The sequence below is a fragment of the Cucumis sativus genome, chromosome 1 (genome assembly GCF_000004075.3).
Source record: "Cucumis sativus cultivar 9930 chromosome 1, Cucumber_9930_V3, whole genome shotgun sequence".
Lineage (NCBI taxonomy): Eukaryota > Viridiplantae > Streptophyta > Magnoliopsida > Cucurbitales > Cucurbitaceae > Cucumis > Cucumis sativus.
In genome coordinates, this window is record NC_026655.2 from 4,043,344 (window position 1) to 4,061,623 (window position 18,280).

The 18,280-nt window shown below is 35.5% G+C and overlaps 4 protein-coding genes, 1 long non-coding RNA gene and 1 other non-coding gene across 6 annotated transcripts; 3 read left to right on the forward strand and 3 right to left on the reverse strand.

Moving 5' to 3' along the window:
* The first annotated feature begins 250 nt into the window (after positions 1–250).
* On the forward strand, positions 251–3,804 carry SESTK1 (serine/threonine-protein kinase 16-like). Its single transcript, NM_001280721.1, has 6 exons — positions 251–767; positions 1,000–1,142; positions 1,544–1,684; positions 2,106–2,291; positions 2,737–2,861; positions 3,296–3,804. Exons 1-6 carry the CDS (start codon positions 554–556, stop codon positions 3,519–3,521), a joined length of 1,035 nt encoding a protein of 344 aa, NP_001267650.1. The 5' UTR covers positions 251–553; the 3' UTR covers positions 3,522–3,804.
* Positions 3,805–4,315: 511 nt separating this feature from the next.
* On the reverse strand, positions 4,316–4,389 carry TRNAV-AAC. Its single transcript has one exon. It is a non-coding gene; the product is annotated as a tRNA-Val (tRNA).
* An 819-nt stretch (positions 4,390–5,208) lies between these two features.
* Positions 5,209–6,503, forward strand: LOC101205414 (tetraspanin-8). Its single transcript, XM_031881550.1, has 2 exons — positions 5,209–5,911; positions 5,993–6,503. Exons 1-2 carry the CDS (start codon positions 5,367–5,369, stop codon positions 6,309–6,311), a joined length of 864 nt encoding a protein of 287 aa, XP_031737410.1. The 5' UTR covers positions 5,209–5,366; the 3' UTR covers positions 6,312–6,503.
* Positions 6,504–6,671: 168 nt separating this feature from the next.
* LOC101209180 (calcium sensing receptor, chloroplastic) lies at positions 6,672–8,958 on the reverse strand. The gene is made up of 6 exons (XM_004137409.3): positions 8,582–8,958; positions 8,244–8,489; positions 7,703–7,895; positions 7,406–7,547; positions 7,192–7,323; positions 6,672–7,088 (listed from the first exon to the last, which is right to left on the reverse strand). The coding sequence occupies exons 1-6, from the start codon at positions 8,801–8,803 to the stop codon at positions 6,839–6,841; spliced, it is 1,185 nt and encodes a 394-aa protein (XP_004137457.1). The 5' UTR covers positions 8,804–8,958; the 3' UTR covers positions 6,672–6,838.
* Positions 8,959–9,295: 337 nt separating this feature from the next.
* LOC101205650 (putative phospholipid-transporting ATPase 9) lies at positions 9,296–15,060 on the reverse strand. Its single transcript, XM_031880139.1, has 12 exons — positions 14,922–15,060; positions 13,885–14,322; positions 12,454–13,796; positions 12,236–12,346; positions 11,856–12,132; positions 11,635–11,723; positions 11,412–11,526; positions 11,092–11,301; positions 10,851–10,976; positions 10,660–10,758; positions 10,323–10,514; positions 9,296–10,224 (listed from the first exon to the last, which is right to left on the reverse strand). Exons 2-12 carry the CDS (start codon positions 14,278–14,280, stop codon positions 9,592–9,594), a joined length of 3,591 nt encoding a protein of 1,196 aa, XP_031735999.1. The 5' UTR covers positions 14,281–14,322; positions 14,922–15,060; the 3' UTR covers positions 9,296–9,591.
* On the forward strand, positions 14,638–15,226 carry LOC116401703. The gene is made up of 2 exons (XR_004214036.1): positions 14,638–14,757; positions 14,941–15,226. It is a non-coding gene; the product is annotated as an uncharacterized LOC116401703 (long non-coding RNA).
* Positions 15,227–18,280: the final 3,054 nt, after the last annotated feature.

Below are 18,280 nucleotides of genomic sequence, written 5' to 3' on the forward strand. Positions count from 1 at the left end.
ATGAATCACTTTTTCACACATATATATAAAGCAAAACAACAAAATACCAAAACCATAAGGATCGTTCATTCAATATAACAAAATCTATCCTTTGTTTTTTTTTATACCATAAGTTGAGTAGGGACTGAATTTCAAATCGATATTGGTTGAGAAAAAGGAAAATCTTGGGAAAAAAAAGTAGTATGTTCTCTACTAGAAAGGAAAGTCGTTTTTGATTGATTTGAACATTGGTGTGGCGTGGTTGCGTATGGTAACTATAGCCGAAGTGAATCCATATGTGAAATAAAAAACGAGCGCGACACACCACCAAAGCTTTTGGCTCCCACAGGTCAAACACCAAACCGCCTAGCAATCCTCTTTTGAGAAAAGCTTCAGCACAAATGTACATATTTTTAGTGTAACGTAAATCTCACTTTTAGTTTACGATTCTTTTCATTTTACATCAAATCCGGTCTGATTTCATTTCCCCTTCCATCGATTTGATTAGATTCAAATAATTTGTTTTCAATCCCTTCCTTCCAATCTATATGCTTTCGTCTCCCTAAAGGGGGAAATGGGTTGCTCCTTTTCTGGGTTGAATGCTCTCTACGACGCTGTCAATGGTGGTGGAGACGTTTGGATCAACGAAAATCGCTTTAGGATCGTCAGGCAGCTCGGAGAAGGTGGCTTCGCCTTTGTGTTTTTGGTCAAAGAGGTTGTTTCCGACTCTTCTTCACCCTCTGGTGGCGGTCTCGCTAAGAAATTGAAGGACCCATCTCGTCTTTCCGGTTTGCCCCTTTTCCTTGATCTCTGTTTTTTTTTTTTTTTTTAATTCATTGTTGCGTTTTTCTGATCTGGGTCATTCTGAAATTAACTTAGAAATGCTTCAATTTGATAGTTTTGATCTGGGTCTTGAGTGCTTTTAGAATTTGACTGAACTGGACTCCAATGTCGTTTCTTGCTTTTTGTTGTTAGTTTTAAATTTATGTTTTCGGCTTAATGAATTTAATTATTCTGTAGGTGATGGAACTTATGCTTTGAAAAAGGTTCTAATTCAGAGCAGTGAACAATTGGAGCTGGTGAGGGAGGAGATACGTATTTCGTCGCTTTTCAGTCATCCTAATCTACTTCCACTTCTTGACCATGCAATAATTGCCGTTAAGGTAGTGAATAAAGATGTTTTTTTTTCCTTTCTATATCTGCTTTGAGTTACAAGTAATTATATTATCTTTTAGCTAGTAGTTTTAATGTTTAAAAACATCTAGGAAGCTTTGCTTAACTTTAACTCTCATCTGAACATCAGCCTTTCATTGAAGATTATGTGAATGGATGGATTAATATATATGGTTATCACATAATAAAATACCTTTACAAATGTGGATATTTCCTTGGAGATTAGATGTCATTATTGCATTCGTGAGTTTGCGAGTTAGTATTGACGATGATATTACACTTAGGCTTCTGGTTCAAGTAATAATTTCTATGACTATACTTAACCTTTCAAATGGTATTTCCATGACTGTGCATAATCTTTCTCCCGCTTTTTTCTTTTGTTATGGGGTAGTCATCTGAAGGATCTGTGAAACATGAAGCATACTTGTTATTTCCAGTTCATTTGGATGGAACATTACTGGACAATGCCCAGACAATGAAGGCTAAGAAAGAATTCTTTTCTACATTGGATGTTTTGGAGATATTTCGTCAGGTAATAACTATCTGTTATTGCTTTATAGTTTTCACCTTTGAGTTAGTTTACTTCTTATGAGTTTTTCTTGACTTATTTACTATGAATATCTATTGACAATGTCAATACTCTACGCTTAGTGTGTATCCTATCCTTGACTTATACTTCACGATTGATATGTATCCGTGACTTTAAATTGTTTTTACTATCACATACCTCTAGCTGCAGACTTGCTGGAAATATAACAAATCTGTGGATAAATTTTATTTAAAATTTGTAGCCTTATGTTGCCCATTCTTTTTCCCATTTTTTTTTCCTGAAAGGAGGAAAATTTTATATGAATAATATCACCGTTTTGGTTTGAAGTAAGGTATGCATAGATATCATAATTCTTCATGAATTTTCTTGAAACAAATTCATTTGAAAACATTTCCTACTGCAGCTTTGTGCAGGGCTTAAGCATATGCACAGTAACGAACCTCCTTATGCACACAATGATGTGAAACCTGGTAATGTTCTTTTAACTCATAGAAAAGGGATGTCACCTCTTGCAATATTGATGGATTTTGGTAGTACTCGACCTGCTAGAAAAGAAATTCGTTCTCGTTCAGAGGCACTCCAATTGCAGGTTATTGATTGTTCTTTCTTTTCATATACTAGTACCAGGATCTTTGCGACCATAACTTACACAACAGATTATACGCATGTACCTTCAAAATTACACAACCTTTTGGTGGATCATTTTACTCATGCTTGTAACATCTTGATTTAAATAACAAAACTATAATCTTAGAAGAATTGGTCCTTGTTTGTAGATGTAAGATCAAAACATTCGTGTTATATAAATATACAGTGTACTTCATTATGGTTAGGCTTTCTTAGTACAATTGGGGGCGGGGGGGATTCAAACCACAGAACTGGTAGTTAACACATTGGTATGCAAATTAAGCTATACACATTTTGGCATTATGGTTAGGCCTTTGCAAGCGAGAACTAATAAAATCTTCAGCCATGATTACCAACTGTGAATTTTCATACTAAATTTGATGCATTCAACTTTATTTGCTTTGTAGGAATGGGCATCTGAGCATTGTTCAGCACCTTTCCGAGCACCGGAGCTGTGGGATTGTCCAAGCCATGCAGACATTGATGAGAGAACTGATATCTGGTCACTGGGATGTACTTTGTATGCAATAATGTGAGTAGTAATAACTTTTCTTTGTGATTATTGAAACCATGTCAATCTTTCAGAAACTATGATAGTGTGTTCATACAATTATGAGAAAACAAGGCGCTAATTGCTTTCTAGACAAACCTACCCTTACTGAGCAAAAGCTTTTAGTTTGATGCATCATGAGTTTACAGCCAACCATGGAAAGGACCATTTAAATGTGGGTTAGCTTATTAAAAAGTAATAATTGAGGACAAATTTAACCAAATGTCAATTCAGATCGGTGAAGTAAAAGCTTCACCTTATCGGTCAAAATATTTTACCATAATCCTTCATCTATTGGTTTGGTTAATTATTTAGATAAAGTGGATCAAACTTCATCACATCATTAATATATAAACTAAACTTCACTGTTGATTGCTTGTAATTTCTCATAATTTTCACTAATGGATATGCTACAGGTATGGGTTAACTCCATTTGAGTATGCCCTTGGAGAATCTGGTGGAAGCCTTCAATTAGCCATTGTAAATGCACAAATCAAATGGCCAGCAGGACCTAATCCTCCATATCCTGATGCCCTCCACCAGTTTATAAAATGGATGCTTCAGCCACAGGCTGCAGTTCGACCTCAGATTGACGATATCGTCATTCATGTTGACAAGTTGATTGCAAAGTTTTCTAATTAGATAAACAGGGCATGTGACAGAAGTTGATAGTTGTACACATTTTCGACAACTTTTGTGCCTCAGATCTTAATATGTCAGTTTAAGCAAGTACAATTTGTCTGTTGAGATTATTTTTCTCTATCGTCTAGGTGTAGCCGGGTTCGATTGAAGTTTTTCTATTTATTTTTTTCACTTTTTGCCCATAAAAATTCTAGTTTGTAGAATAACAGTGGGTTCTGTACATTGGGTTCTGTACTTCCTGGAATTGTTGAATGTTTCATAGAGAGACCCAATATTACTGCAAACTAATCTTTGATCTATCAATTTTTAATAGACACAAAATTAGGTAATTTAAGATTGCTTAGACACAAAAGTCTTTTAACAGATTAACTAATTCTCAAACACAAATTTAATAAACCTAATTTTGGAAGTTATGATTTGATTTGTAGATCAAGGTCATGACCCTAGTTGTAAAAATGAGATATTGTTTGAATAAAATAACTAAGAAGATAAGGATTCAAGGTCATGACTAACACTCAAATATTGTATAGTCTAGTGGTGAGTTGTCCCATAAACGTGTAAATTGGTCAAAAGTTATAGAACCCGATACATTTTACTTTTTTAGAAGAAAATTTTGCTTACATAACCTAGAATTTTTATTCTGAAATTTCTATTTGATTGTTTTGTTGCATGTACTCAATACTTTGTATAAAACAAATTGTTAACAAAATATATGAGTAGAAAACTCTCAAATTTGCTTAAGGTATTTGTTGTAATATATAAATGGAAGTCACATCATGAAAAAAGTGAGATAATGGCGTCGCCCGGACTTGAACCGGAGACCTTCAGTGTGTTAGACTGACGTGATAACCAACTACACCACGACACCAACTTGTTTGAAACGTATAATAGCCAAATACAAGTATAGCCATGAATAAGTTGACAATAACAATAGTTTGCGACTAGATCCACGACACCTCAATCCCCCGTAAAAGTTAGTGGGATGGAGAATGGGATAGGGTGCGAGGACACCCCATCCCCGCCCCCATCCGTCCCATGGACATCTCTATTTGTGACTGTTTCTTTTAGTAACAAACAAAACTAAAGAGAACGAGTAGAACTAACACAAATAACAACAAAATCCCCTACCTTGCATGCATGCATGGTATATATACAACCAATCAAAACCCTAAACTAAGCTTTATATGGTACAACTATTTTGCATACATGCTCAACTAATGGATATAACAAATTAAACATTGTAAAAAGTTGCATCATAAACCATTATGATGCTATATATCAACCTAATTTAAGAATTTATTAACCCACCAAAATTAATTTTACCTGACCTTTTTAGTCTTCATCTTATCGAAGAAAAAGAGAAAGATCAACCCATTGTCTTTGAAAATACTTTCATCAAAGGGCAACCATTTTAGCAAGTAAGTTGAATAGCAACTTGACAATTTTCAAATTGAGACGTTCCGTGAATAATTATTCGAAAACGGTAATTAATTTGGGGGATCTGATGCATAATAAATTTTAGTTTGAAAAGATTAGTATGAAACAAAAGGTTATAAATACAAATGGTGAAACTAAAATTTGTAAGTTTAGAATAAAAAAAAAACTGCTTTTCTTGAATTTGCATGCAAATGTATATATAGTTAACGTGACGTTGTTGAAGATCCACGAGGAAGAAACGAAGTTTTTTTTACCTCTTCTTCGTCTTCTTCTTCTTCAAATCATTCCCTCTCTGCAACCAAGGAATTAGGGTTCTCAAATAATTCTCTCATTTCAATTTGAATCAAAATCTCATTATCCTCATTGATTCAAATTATATCACAATTAATTCAAACATATAAACTAACAATGTGCCGTTTAAGCAATATATTAATGAGTCTCCTTAACAGCTGCACGTTAATCGTCAGCCTAATCGCCATTCTCGCCGCCGTCCAAGTCCGTAATCACGGTGGCTCCGCTTGCCAGAAGTTTCTTCAGGATCCTATTCTCACCGTCGGAATCTTCTTCTTCGTCGTTTCCTTGCTCGGCCTGATTGGATCTTGCTGCCGTCTCAATTCCATCCTATATCTCTACCTGATTGTGATGTTTTTTATGATTCTTGGGTTAATGGCGTTTACGATTTTCTCCTTATTGGTGACCAACAAAGGAATTGGACAGGCCGTTTCTGGAAGGGGGTATAAGGAATATCGCCTTGGAGATTACTCGCATTGGCTTCAGAATTACGTCGTTAGTCATGATAATTGGCGTCGCATTCGTAGTTGTTTGGTTGATTCGCCGATTTGCCGGAGCCTTGCTGCTAATTTTCATGGAGAACAGGCGGATTTCTTTAAGGAGAATCTCTCCCCAATACAGGTTCCTTCGCATTTGGATTTTGTTTATATAAAGAATTGCATGTAAATATTTCTTAATATAATTGTCCTTGTTCTTGTTTCACCGAATCTGAAAACCATGGAATGCGTTTCTAAACCAATTTGAATTGTTTTGCAGTCTGGATGTTGCAAGCCGCCGTCGTACTGCGGGTTCGAATTCAATAACGCCACATTCTGGACACCTCCGAAAGCAGGGCCGGCAGTGGCGGACAGCGACTGCACCACCTGGAGCAACATACAGAACGCTCTATGCTACGATTGCAAGTCCTGCAAGGGTGGAATTCTGGCTAACATCCGCAAGGAATGGAGACGTTTCGCCATTTTCAACTCTTGTGTTCTTGCAGTCATCACCATAATCTATTGCATCGGCTGCTGCGCCACAAAAAGCAACCATAAACGTAACAGATACTATGGTTATCCTTAACTCTTTCTCCATCCTTTGCTTCCACGCTTCAACCTGCTCCAAATGACTTTTTAATGCTTAAAAACAGTGTCATTCAACACGGATACGTCGTTATGAAATCGCAAATGCCTTAGTGATAGTGTTATGTATTAGATCTTTTGTATGATAATGGTTTGGGTTTGGATTTGTTAAGTTCCCATGTCAAGGTGATGTGTATGTTTTTGGTGCCTTTTACTTGCATCACGTATGCATGTGGCCTGTTGTTCATAATTTTTTTACTGTCTGTAATAAAGGCTTTATACAAAACTTGTGCAGTTGCTACATTCATTTCTTTGTCTTTATGAATTATTCATGACTCTGGTTAGTGTAAAGAGGAAGCAATGGATATTAATCTGATGCTATTTCTACCTTTTTCATCAAATATATAACCCGGAAGCAGTAACTAAGGCAAGATACGAAGACAAAATCAAATCAAGAATTACAGATGATAATTTACAGATACCTATGGTAACGTGGGAAGGGAAACTGTGTGATGATTGGCGAAAATTTTAATCAGCACCAGGAAGCAATTTTTGACTAGATGTAGATGTCAATGAAGTCGTCCCGAAACGTTTGGTTCCAGATGAGATGACTCGGGATGGCGAAAGGATCTCTGCGAATGAGAACTTGTATGTATCTGTTCCTAATCGACTCTGTAACCAACCTTTGCTACCTAAAAAGCCATCAGTTACAATCCAGGAGTTCTTGAAGCCAAGGCTTGTTAGTGCTTTTGCAACTGCTTTTGCTGAGTCTGAGTACCTGAATTTTCAAGAAATTTAATGCAAGTATGATCAGTAAAAAGATATGGATGGGTAAAGTAATGATGGAGGAATTAAAATTTGAGATGGGGAAGATGACTCACGAGCCCAAGATCACTATATTGGAGCCTTTGTTAAGTTTCTTGAGGTATGAAATCTTGATGGCTGAAAGTTCAGCTTCCAGTTTCTTTACGTTTCGGACAATGCCTCGCAACTTGTTTGGTAAATCTTCGGAACTGAAACAATTTGATGCAAATGTTCATTTCTATGAAGGGATGAGTAGATGAAATTGATTGTGAAAAAGTTTGTTCAACTTACGGGATGGCAATCGCTTGGTTCTTTGCACTTGAAGGAAGGCGGGGAATGCCAGACTTATCCTTGTCCTTCTCTGATCGAATATCGATTAGAAAGTAATTGCTCGATGAAATTAGATCGAGTGTTTGAGCAGGAGAGAGTTCACCTAGTCAAAACACAATGTATCCCTAGTCAGACTAAATAACCCTAAACACAAAATCATAAGATCCAAAAACTCTTTATTCTGTGGCTAGAATTGGAGATGAACGTGAACATTGGCGTTTTCTTGTAATGTGTTTCCATAAAGGAGAATAGATGCACCTTTGTAGCCACGAAAGTTGAAAGAGATAGCAGACCAAATTGGAGGAAAGAGCAGGTAAGCCAAGGCTAAGACTCCAGCAATTTCTGCAATTACAAGAGGATCGGTTGTGGAGATCGTCTCGACAGTCGACGACGCTATAGGCTTGGCACCTTCAATGACCTTACCAGTTTGTTGTGCTGCCCCTACTACTGTCTGCAACCAAGAAAAATACTTGATATGTGAATTTGGGTTTGATGAAAACAGTCTTAATAGAAAGATTCTTCAATTGGCACCAACGGTAGAAATAACAACTAAGAAGCATGGATGTGATACAACACAAGAGAAACATGTCGACACATCATTATTTATTGAACTTAGCAAATGGAGCATACTCAAAATTTATTATTTTTGCACATAAGTGTCTATTTGGTAAACTTAAGCTTTTGGTGCATGTAACTTCATCGTTCGAAAAGGAAAGAAGAACGGCAATAATCTTCTTTAATACAAGATGAAGAAATGACAACCAAGATTTAATGTCAATGCCAATGAAGGAGTACAAACCTTGGCAGCACTAAGAACAGGTTCGGTGTCAATGCCAGAGTCCTGAAGTGCTTCAAGGGCTTTCTTTGAAGCCTCAGAAATAGTTGGAGAAGCAACCTTCAAAGCCTCTTCTCCAGCTTGCTTCACAATCGGCAGCGCCGCATCAACACCCGGCTTCAAAACAGTTTTAGCAGACTCAATAGCCTGTTGTGCAATATCGAAGAAATTCGACCCCATTTCTTGAACCTGATCAAACGTCTTCTCCACCTACAGTTCCACAAAAAAAAAACGTCACATCGACAAACAATTGGTTCTAAATCGAACCAATTTACATTGGAACAGAAGAACGATTGAGTTACTTCATTAAGAGATGAGACGATTTGGTCTTTGTTGAGAGCCTTAGCTTCGTAGGGAGAAGAAAAAAGAGCTAAGAGAGAGAGAGTAGTGGAAGCCGGTAAAGAAACGGAGATGGGACGGAATTGGGACTTGGAATCGGATCTGTGAGAGGGAGAAGGAAGCGAAGGAGTTGGGTGGTGATGTCTAGGAATGGAGGAAGCTCTAATGTGGATGTGCATCGCCATGGATGACTGTTACAGAGCCAACCTCAACCCAAAGGCGAGTGAAGAAGAAGAAGAAGAAGAAGAAGAAAAGAAGGATTGAGGTGATGAATTAGTGGTGAGTGTTGGAAGGGAACATTATGAATAAGAAAAAGTGGTTCTTCGCCCATTGTTGCACATCTACTTGGCACAAAAATGGATTTCATTTCGTGGCTCCAAATTTCCCAATTATAATTCAAATAATACACTTCCTAAATTTATTCTCTCTTTTTTTTCTACTACAAAAATGAATATGACAAAACGTTATAATATAATATATAAAACAAATATTTAGTTACAACCTATCTAAAAATTCAATTCAATCTTTAAGTTGTCACGTGACAAATTATATATATATATGTATAAATATATATAAGAATAATAGTTGGACGATAAAATAATATAGAGAAATCTTTTCGATAGACCACGACATTTATATTTCATGTACTAAAATATAATGAACTGTGGAGTTTGTTGTTAAGTTTTCTAAACATACACTTTTGAATGCAAATTGAGAGCTATAGTACAATTCTCATGATTATTTGAAATTATTGAATACAACAATTGGACATGTTTCCTAGAAATTTCATGAAAGGAATAAAACTTTTGACCATTTGAGTTTCGAATGGTCACTTAAGCTGCAAAGACATCAAACTACACAAGAATCTTATGTACACATGTTGTATAAATATATATATATATATACACTGAGAAGAAACTTGCTATGGAAAAATGTTGTAAATCTTTCTATGGTAACGAATCTCATCAGCAAACTAATGACTCTTGATTTCTGAGAAGTCTTCAAAATGCTTTGATGCTTCGAACCGAGCTGTGTAACCGACGGTTGTATGTCGTAATGATCTTTGTCTCACTACCTGACAGTATTCTGGATCGTTTAACTGTCCGTCAGCTTTTATCCATTGAATCATTTGATGATACATCGGGAAGAATCGCATTTGGATCGAGCCAAAGACGAAGTATGGAAGAAGGGAAGCTCCCAGAGCCAAAAGTGTGAGGATCCAAAACGATGGTGCCGGGGCACATGCCTCAATGAATACCTGAAATGCTGTGGTTGATATAGTTGGGTTTATAGCTCCATATGCCATGAGGAATAAGTACCAAAGAACGATACTGCCCCAGATGAAAAGATGTTGAATATATGTGAAGTAACTGATGGACAATGCCATTTGGCAGTTTACAACCCAAACAACACAAGTGTACATGGTGACACCAAGAATTTCCAGCCCGACGACCTCTCCGCTGTTGCGGAAAGCTTGATAGTCCATTGCCCCAACACAAAAGAAGAATATGATGACAGAACTGAGTAGCCCATTGAACACCCATCCAAAAATTCGAACCCAACTAAATAACACATTTTGGACACCTTCTTGGTATAGAAGTGAGAACTGAAGATGCAAAAATATAGAAGGCAATAAGCCATTTGATATTGTATATAAGAAAGGCAAAAGATTGCATGAAACAAATAAAGGAAAGTTGAACTTACCTTAAGACAGTACCGGGATGAGACGTCTTGGTCAAACACTCCCAATGCAATCACAGGGAGAGAAGTAAAGAAGACGTTATACAGCGAAAGGAACCAGTCGTTGTATACAGTTTGGCCGGAGAATGATGCATACATCTCAAAGAAGAATAAAGTGAACCCAAAAACAATGTTCTTGTAGAAGAAATAGCATATCTGTCATATATAAAACCCGATCAGTTTGACATATTTCAACGATTTTCAAGCTAAAAATGATGTTGAGGCTGTACAGTTGCACATTAATCTAGATGATTCTCACTAAAAAGCTAATATCAAGTAATATTTATAAATCATAATGTACCATGGATGAGATCCTTCTGTAACACCAATGACCATGCACAAGGAGCAGCCGCTCCAAGTATCGAAACTGTGCGATTGCAATATCACTTGACATGACTGCCTGAAATTCAGAAAGATAAGAAATATAAAACAAAACTGAGATGAATGAAAACTTTTTGTTATCACTCCAGCTGGGATCTGTTTTAAATTTACCTGCATCCCTTCTACACCACTAATACCGATCCCGATATCCGCTTCTTGGATCATTCCGACATCGTTTGCACCATCACCAACTGCTAGAGTGGTGCTGCCTGTCTTAACCTTAACCATTTGGGTAACCTGCATTTATGCAAGATTGCATCATATTAGACTACTGCTTCTAATTTCTTCATTTCACTGTTTGGAGAAGGATAATTCTGACTCCGGTTTAGATAGTTTGAGAAGGTTTGCTTACTTGTGCTTTCTGTTTAGGAGAAGATCTGCAGCATATAACTGAAGCACAACCAATGGCAAGCTCCAGAAATAGGTCCTTAACATCGTCCTCCAAAGCATAGGTGAGAGACTTTCCATCAATTATCAAAGCCAATGTTTCTGGAGTTTCGCTTGAGGATGTAAGTAATGCTTTCGCATCAGTTATTTGTTGAGTCACACTTGTTTTAAACGCCTGAAATCAGCAAGGTCCCATCAGTATAAATTGCAACATGTAAACATTAGCTAATTATAAAGCAATAATTGCAGAGTTTGTCATTTAGTTTGTGAATCTGATCTATTTACCTTGATAGCTGCAGATTTGTGATCATCTTCGACTTTGTCTAAAGCTTTTCCTTCTGGAGTCTCTGAGCTGATAATTATTTGCTTCATTCCTTGTCTAAGTAAACTGCACGCGAAGCTGAACAGAGAGTGTCCGGGTTTGAAACAAGAAGTTGTTAGCATGTTGAACATTTACGTGAAGTGGTGTGCGTTGGAGCTTAGAAAAAGTTGTATAGATTATGCTTACCCAATGTTGATGGCTGTTTCCATCTTATCACCAGTCAGAACCCATATTTTAATTCCGGCCTGAGCAAGTTTGTCTATGCATTCAGGGACCTACAAACACAAAATAATCAATAACTTGTAAGCTTTTCATCTTCTTATGGTATGAGTTTATTAATTTCATTGTTAGAATAAGGCAAACTACTCATAAAGAGTGATTTTAGTTTTTCATGGCTTAATTCATACCCCATTTTGAAGTTTATCTTCAACTGCTGTAGCACCAAGAAGAATCAAATCTTTCTCAACGCTTTCTGTCAACTGATCGATTATGTCGTCGCGATCTGTGCTCACTGTGTTTTTCGCTTTGATGAACTCTTGATGAAATGAATTAAACTCTTCCTCTTTCAGCTCACGATATGCTAAAACCAAAGTTCTTAAACCAGCATCGGCGTACTCATTGACGTGCACCTTTGTTTGTTCTTCAAACTCACATCTATTCTTGGCAAGTCTTTCAAACATAACACTACGTTTCAAGAGAAGAAGATCATGAGATAAAATTTCTTAGCAACAAAGAAAATAGATCACTATTATATGCATGGGAGAACATAAAGTTTAAGTTTACCAACCTGTCAGCTCCTTTACAAAGAAGTAGTAGTTTTCCCTTTGAATCTCTTATAATCACAGACATCCGTTTTCTTGTGCTATTAAACTCCAAAACATCCAGTAGCTGATATGATCTGCAAACCCAAAGCCATAAAACTCACAGTGAATAGACGATTGGGAAATTTGGAGAGCAACCGTAAGATGACGGAAGATTAATCCTATAAACTCACAGTGAACTGACCTTTCAACTTTTTTAGCTGAGGTCGGATCGAACTCCCGTAATGAAATGCTTGTCTGACTCCTTTCATAGAACTCGAAACCGAATTCTCTGGCTGCAATCACAAAAGCTGCCTCATCTGGTGATTCAGCTTCATAAGATATTTTTCCAGTTTTCTCGTCAATTTCGGGCAATGCCGTATGGCAAATAGCCAGAAGCTGTAGGAACTTCTGGATTACATTGGCTCGAGGCTCCTTCACCCAATTACCATCCATCATTCTTTCGTCCTTGAAATTGAACCCCTTAACGAATGTTTTTTCGCCGCTAAGACGTGCATTGTCGGCCCCAAAGTTTTGAGGTAAAGTCGACTCCTTTCTTCTCGCAAGAGCTCTCTCTACTTCTGTAATTCCTCGCCCGTACGCAGTACCGCCCACCGAACACTTGATGAACTCCATTGAATTGCAAGTCAATGTACCCGTTTTATCGGAAAGAATAGTGTCAACTTGGCCAAGCTCTTCATTCAAATTTGACGTGCGGGCATGAGCTGGCTTATCAGTTTCCTCATGGTACATATGTAGATCTTGGTTGATGAAGACACTCTGCAGAACTTTGACAATTTCAATGGACACATACAATGATATGGGAATCAAATAGCTAAAAAGCATAAGAGCAGTCAAAAACTGCAATACTGCTGCAGCTGGAGCATTTTTGGGGTTGTAATATGTTGTGGTATCATCTGGCCGTAGGTACCATCTCGTAGCTCTTCCATTTTCTAAATCGTCTCTAGTCTTAACACCAAAGAAAATTGACCCAACAACTGATAACAAAACCAAGACAGCAAACAGAAAGAACACAATCTTATCCATCCTTTTCTCAATCTTGCTTCGCTTGGAAGGAGGATCTGTTGAGTTCTGAATAACCTTTGTATCGTGACCAGTGAAAATCACCACCCCGTATACAAAATCCGTGTTTCGAAGCTTTGAGTCTCGAAGAAGAAGTTGTTGAGGGCTGAGGGGATGTTGTTGTTCTTCAAGCAACATACTACCTACGAAGGAATACAAATTGGCATTGGGGTCTTCACATTTTATTGTAGCCTTGAAATTTTGGAAGCTTGAATCATCATGTAAGTTCGAGCTTGCTTCTAATGCGTTTTTCAGTTTCAAATTTGTTTCTCCATCAAGATTCATCGTCTCGACGTAGCAAATCGCTTCCTCATAACTCGACGAAAGTAAAATGAGATCAGCGGGGAAGAATTCATCCTTCTCCACTCTAACTACATGCCCAACTCTCAAGTCCATCCATTTAGTCTCAACAAACTCACCATCTCCAATATGTACTTTCACTTTCCTGTTATTCATTTCCATATCCTGAAAACAATTACCACAAAAGAAAATTATAAAAGGAAAAACTTTGAGCAGTCGTCCTAAACTGAAAATAGAAAGATTCCAAATTCACCTGTTTGGTTCTCCTCCAATCTTCAAGAGCTTCTTTGCCCATGGTGACTCCAATAACAACAACAAGAGGAAGAACATTGCTGACAGGCGAATATGGAGAAAGAGGGGTAAAGGATAGCAAAGCACAAAAAAGGAAATACAAGTTGGCAACCCTTCTGAATTGCTCAAACAATGATTTGGGGAAGAATGAAGCAACAGTATACTTTGAAGTTTTGACATAATTGCCTCCATAGTTAAGAAGATTAGCCTCAAAACTATCTGGATCGTTGCAGTAAACTATCCTTGAGAATCCTGGCCCTCCAATTAAAGAATGTTCATCTTTGAATGAAGCTCTACCACAAGGAAAAGCGTGAATCCTTCTGAAATGTTGCTTCCTCCTTTTTCTACCACTCCCCATTTATAAATCCAACTATACCTTCTAGTTTAAACCCTTGTGTTGCTGCAAAAAAATAGCAAAACTTGAACTAACAAAAATGTCTCAAAACTTTTCTAATCCTGTTTTTATATGGTTGGTTGATGTAGAAGAAGAAGAAAGCTAAAATAGGACGTAGAATGAGAAATGGGGTCTTAAAGACAATCTAAAATCCCAAGAAATGATTATGTAAGAACAGATAGCCGCTCAGGACACAAAAGGGGTTAAAAGTGAAAAGAAGGAAAAAGTATAGAGAGCTAAAATAGAATGTAGAATGAGAAATGGGGTCTTAAAGACAATCTGAAACTCCCAAAAATGATTATGTAAGAACAGATAGCCGCTCAGGATACAAAAGGAAGATTCTATGAAACAGAGCAGTTTAATACTGTTCATATCTTCCCTCTTTCCATTTACAAGCCCTCGGATTTGACTAATACCTTCAAGACGGCAAATCAGAGATGGGTATTATTTTCTTTTATTTTCTTTTTTTTTTTGAAGAAGAAGACGAGTTTTTAGTTTTTTTTTTACAGAACTCAACAACTTCAAAGGTAGATTTTCTAAAATCAAATCGTAAAAAGTAAATCACAAAAACAAACCCAACCCACAATGAGATATTGAAACCTCACCATTTTTCTTTTCCCTCAGGCTGCTGCTAAAACAAAAACGAAAGAGCTGGAATCTCACGTCATCGGCAAAACCAAAGACTTTTTAGAAGCGTTGACCAAGCCTTCTTTGCCTTCTTCTTCAAGTCAAGCTCAAAAGGTTAAAGATTTTGCAGAAAAAATCACAATAGTAAATCTGGGTTGAGCATGTTAGTCTCTGTTTTGCTCTGTTCTTTTTTTCTTTTTCAAAGAGAACAAGAAATGTGGTTGAAGAATCGAAGAAACTGAAAGCAATCTAATAAATGAAGGTTTCCTTTAAAAGTTAAAAAGAGTTTACTACAGATTGAGTAATACTGACTAGTGAGTAAATAAATTTATGATCTGAGTCTCTAACCCAGTTGGAAATTTCCTGTCATGATTATAAAATTAAATTCTGTGCTAAAAACAAGCGAATTATAAGATGATTCGTGTTAGAAATGGAGAGGAAAATAGTTATAAGAAAAAGACAGTTAAAAGTGAAAGTGAAGATGAGTTGGAGGAAGAGCAGGAGAGGATCTAGTGAATATCTATTGTTTATTCATTTATTTACAAAACTTAAAATTGTTGAAAAGATTGAAGAAGAACAAGAAGAAGAAGAAGATGGCGGATGAGGCTGCGTTGGGTTAGGGTCAAACTGAACCATTCTCATGCTTCAACTATTATCTTATTTAATCTCTCTTCACATTGTTAATACCCAAAATACCATTGTTTTCTATATAACGAATGCTTTTTATTTTATGTCAACATGTGAGCTTAAGTTATCTTCTTCCTTAGGGATGAGAGAGTACACAACGACGACTTATTCCACACATCTTTTTCTTCGGTCTGGAAAATCTTTGCCGTGGGTGTGGGTGATGGGTTTGCGTGATGGTGGAGGGAGTGAATGAAGAAAAAGAAATTGTAATGATATATATGATTAAGGAATATGAATACGACTCTTGATATGTGAATCAAGAAAAGCATATATTGATGGGGTCCTCGAAAATGAATTCTTTTCCTCAATCACATTGGCCTATTTTTGACATTCAAATATTCTTAAGTTCTATTGTTTACAATTGAAAAGTGAAACAAAAATGGAATTTTTCATGTAATTCTTAATTACTCATTTGTTTTCGAAATCAAATTCGATTAAAATCTGTGTATTTTTTCAGTTTTATTTTCTAAATAAGTTGATAAAGTCTCGTTTTGTTCGTTATTCATTTTTGTTTTAATGTTTTCAACAATAAGAAATGTATTGAAAATGATCCTAACCTCAATTGGAATACTTGTTTTGAAAAACGATTTCCGAAAACAAACCTTAAAATAACCTAATTTAATATCGTTTTTTTTCTTTTAGAAACTACGAGCATAATCATTTTCAAATTCCGCTATACATAATTTTTAAATTTCAAATTAAAACCAAACGTGTTTCCAAGAACTAATTGATTTTTGTTTTCTACTTAAAGTTTTGTGTTTTTAAAACAATTTATAGATCGCAAACCGGACGGGATCTAAGGATCCATGTTAATATTTAAATTATTTAATGCTAACACAAATTCTAATAGTGTTTTTTTTTAAGCAACTAATCTTTGAAAAGTTGAATAGTATATATATATATATATGTTTGGTTAATTTTAAGCCATCGAATTTTAAAAATATCGGAGGATTAAAAAAAAATGTAAAACAGAAAAAAAGGTATGAAAAAGATTCAAATTGGTTTAAAGTAATTGATATATAATTAGGATATTAATTAGCATGTGGGGTAAGTTGTTTCATTCAATAATATGATATGTCAACTATAGGATTAATTACACAAAGTCTCATTTCGTTATCAACATTATTCTTCAAATCAAAAGTGCTTCAATTAAGAATAATAATACTAAAGCTCAAGATTATCCATTTCATAAATTAATTAATGATAAACAAAAAAAGTGAAAGGAATTTGGTAAAAAGGGATCTGAAAATAAAAATTTAGAAATATTTTCAATTTTAATATAATGAAATTTCATAAAGTTAGATAAAGAGAGATTTGATAGAATTGGATGTGAATATCTTTTTCTCATTTTCAAAAACCCTAATAATTCGTACGGATCTTAGTCAAACCTTTTGGGTTGACTAATTTTTTCCTCCGATTCCACGTGGCACCCCCACATTGCACCAAATGCTTTTACTTACTAATTAGTTTCGTCTCTCTGCTAAGGAACCTTCCATTTATTTATTTATTTTATGGAAATTTCTATAAATGATCATAGTATTATTTTGGCTCATTTATTTTTTAAATGTCAATGATTGAGATTTGAGAATAGGGAAAAACTTGGCAAAAGAAATATATATATATATATATATATATATATATATATATATATATATATATATATATATATATATATATTAACTATTTTAGAAAGGTGTGTGGTGCGGAGAACATTCAAAATAAAATGTTCGCCGTATTGAGATGACCATTTTTCTCAATTGAATCTAATGTTGTAACTTAAGTTAATAACTAGCGATACGACTGGGAGAACATGTAAGTCAGTAAATCATAAATTAATTGGTAACTCAGTTCAATGACTATGTACTTATGTTTGGGGTGTCTTAGACCCAGATAAGAGGATATATTGCTCATCATATAATGGATACTATTACAATGTTATGACTCAGAGGACAACACGTTATTCATAGTGACCATTGACTAACTTAATAATTATCTAAATCATGTTAAACATAAAAACATGTGTCATAACATTATGGGAAGCACTCCCCCCTAAATCAATAAACATGATGTAATCTCTTATGCTTCAAAAGCATCGAAGAAGCTCTTACCTTACCGTAATCATCAATATATTCGTTCAAGACCAAAAGGAGAACGATCACCTCTCTTCTGATTTCTTGTTCCACCTTATACAAATTAGAATCTTCAACAATATTTACTTAAATGATATCCAAACAACCCAAGAAAATAGAAATATTACAACCAGATAACCGTAAATAAATAATCTTTTAAATAAAGATAGTGAGACCACTTTACAACATATAACCTAATTAAAACGGTCAGTCTCTTTAATAATGTTTCACTTAAAGTCTATTTTTTCTATATGTTTTGGGTCTAGTCTTTCGTTAATTAAGTTATGTACTCGTTGATTGATTTAGAAAACTATATCCAACACACTCAATCTACATATAATTAAGAGATTACTTAAATGATGGAAAAGATCAATTCTTTGGAATTTGCTCCCATCCATTTTTTATTATTCTATATGTTGGTCTAACTTGGGAGATGTTTTTCTTTTTGTTTATAGAAAAGTATGTAAATACGATATTATCATTATTAAAAAAAAAACAAAAACCCTATGAATTATTGTAAT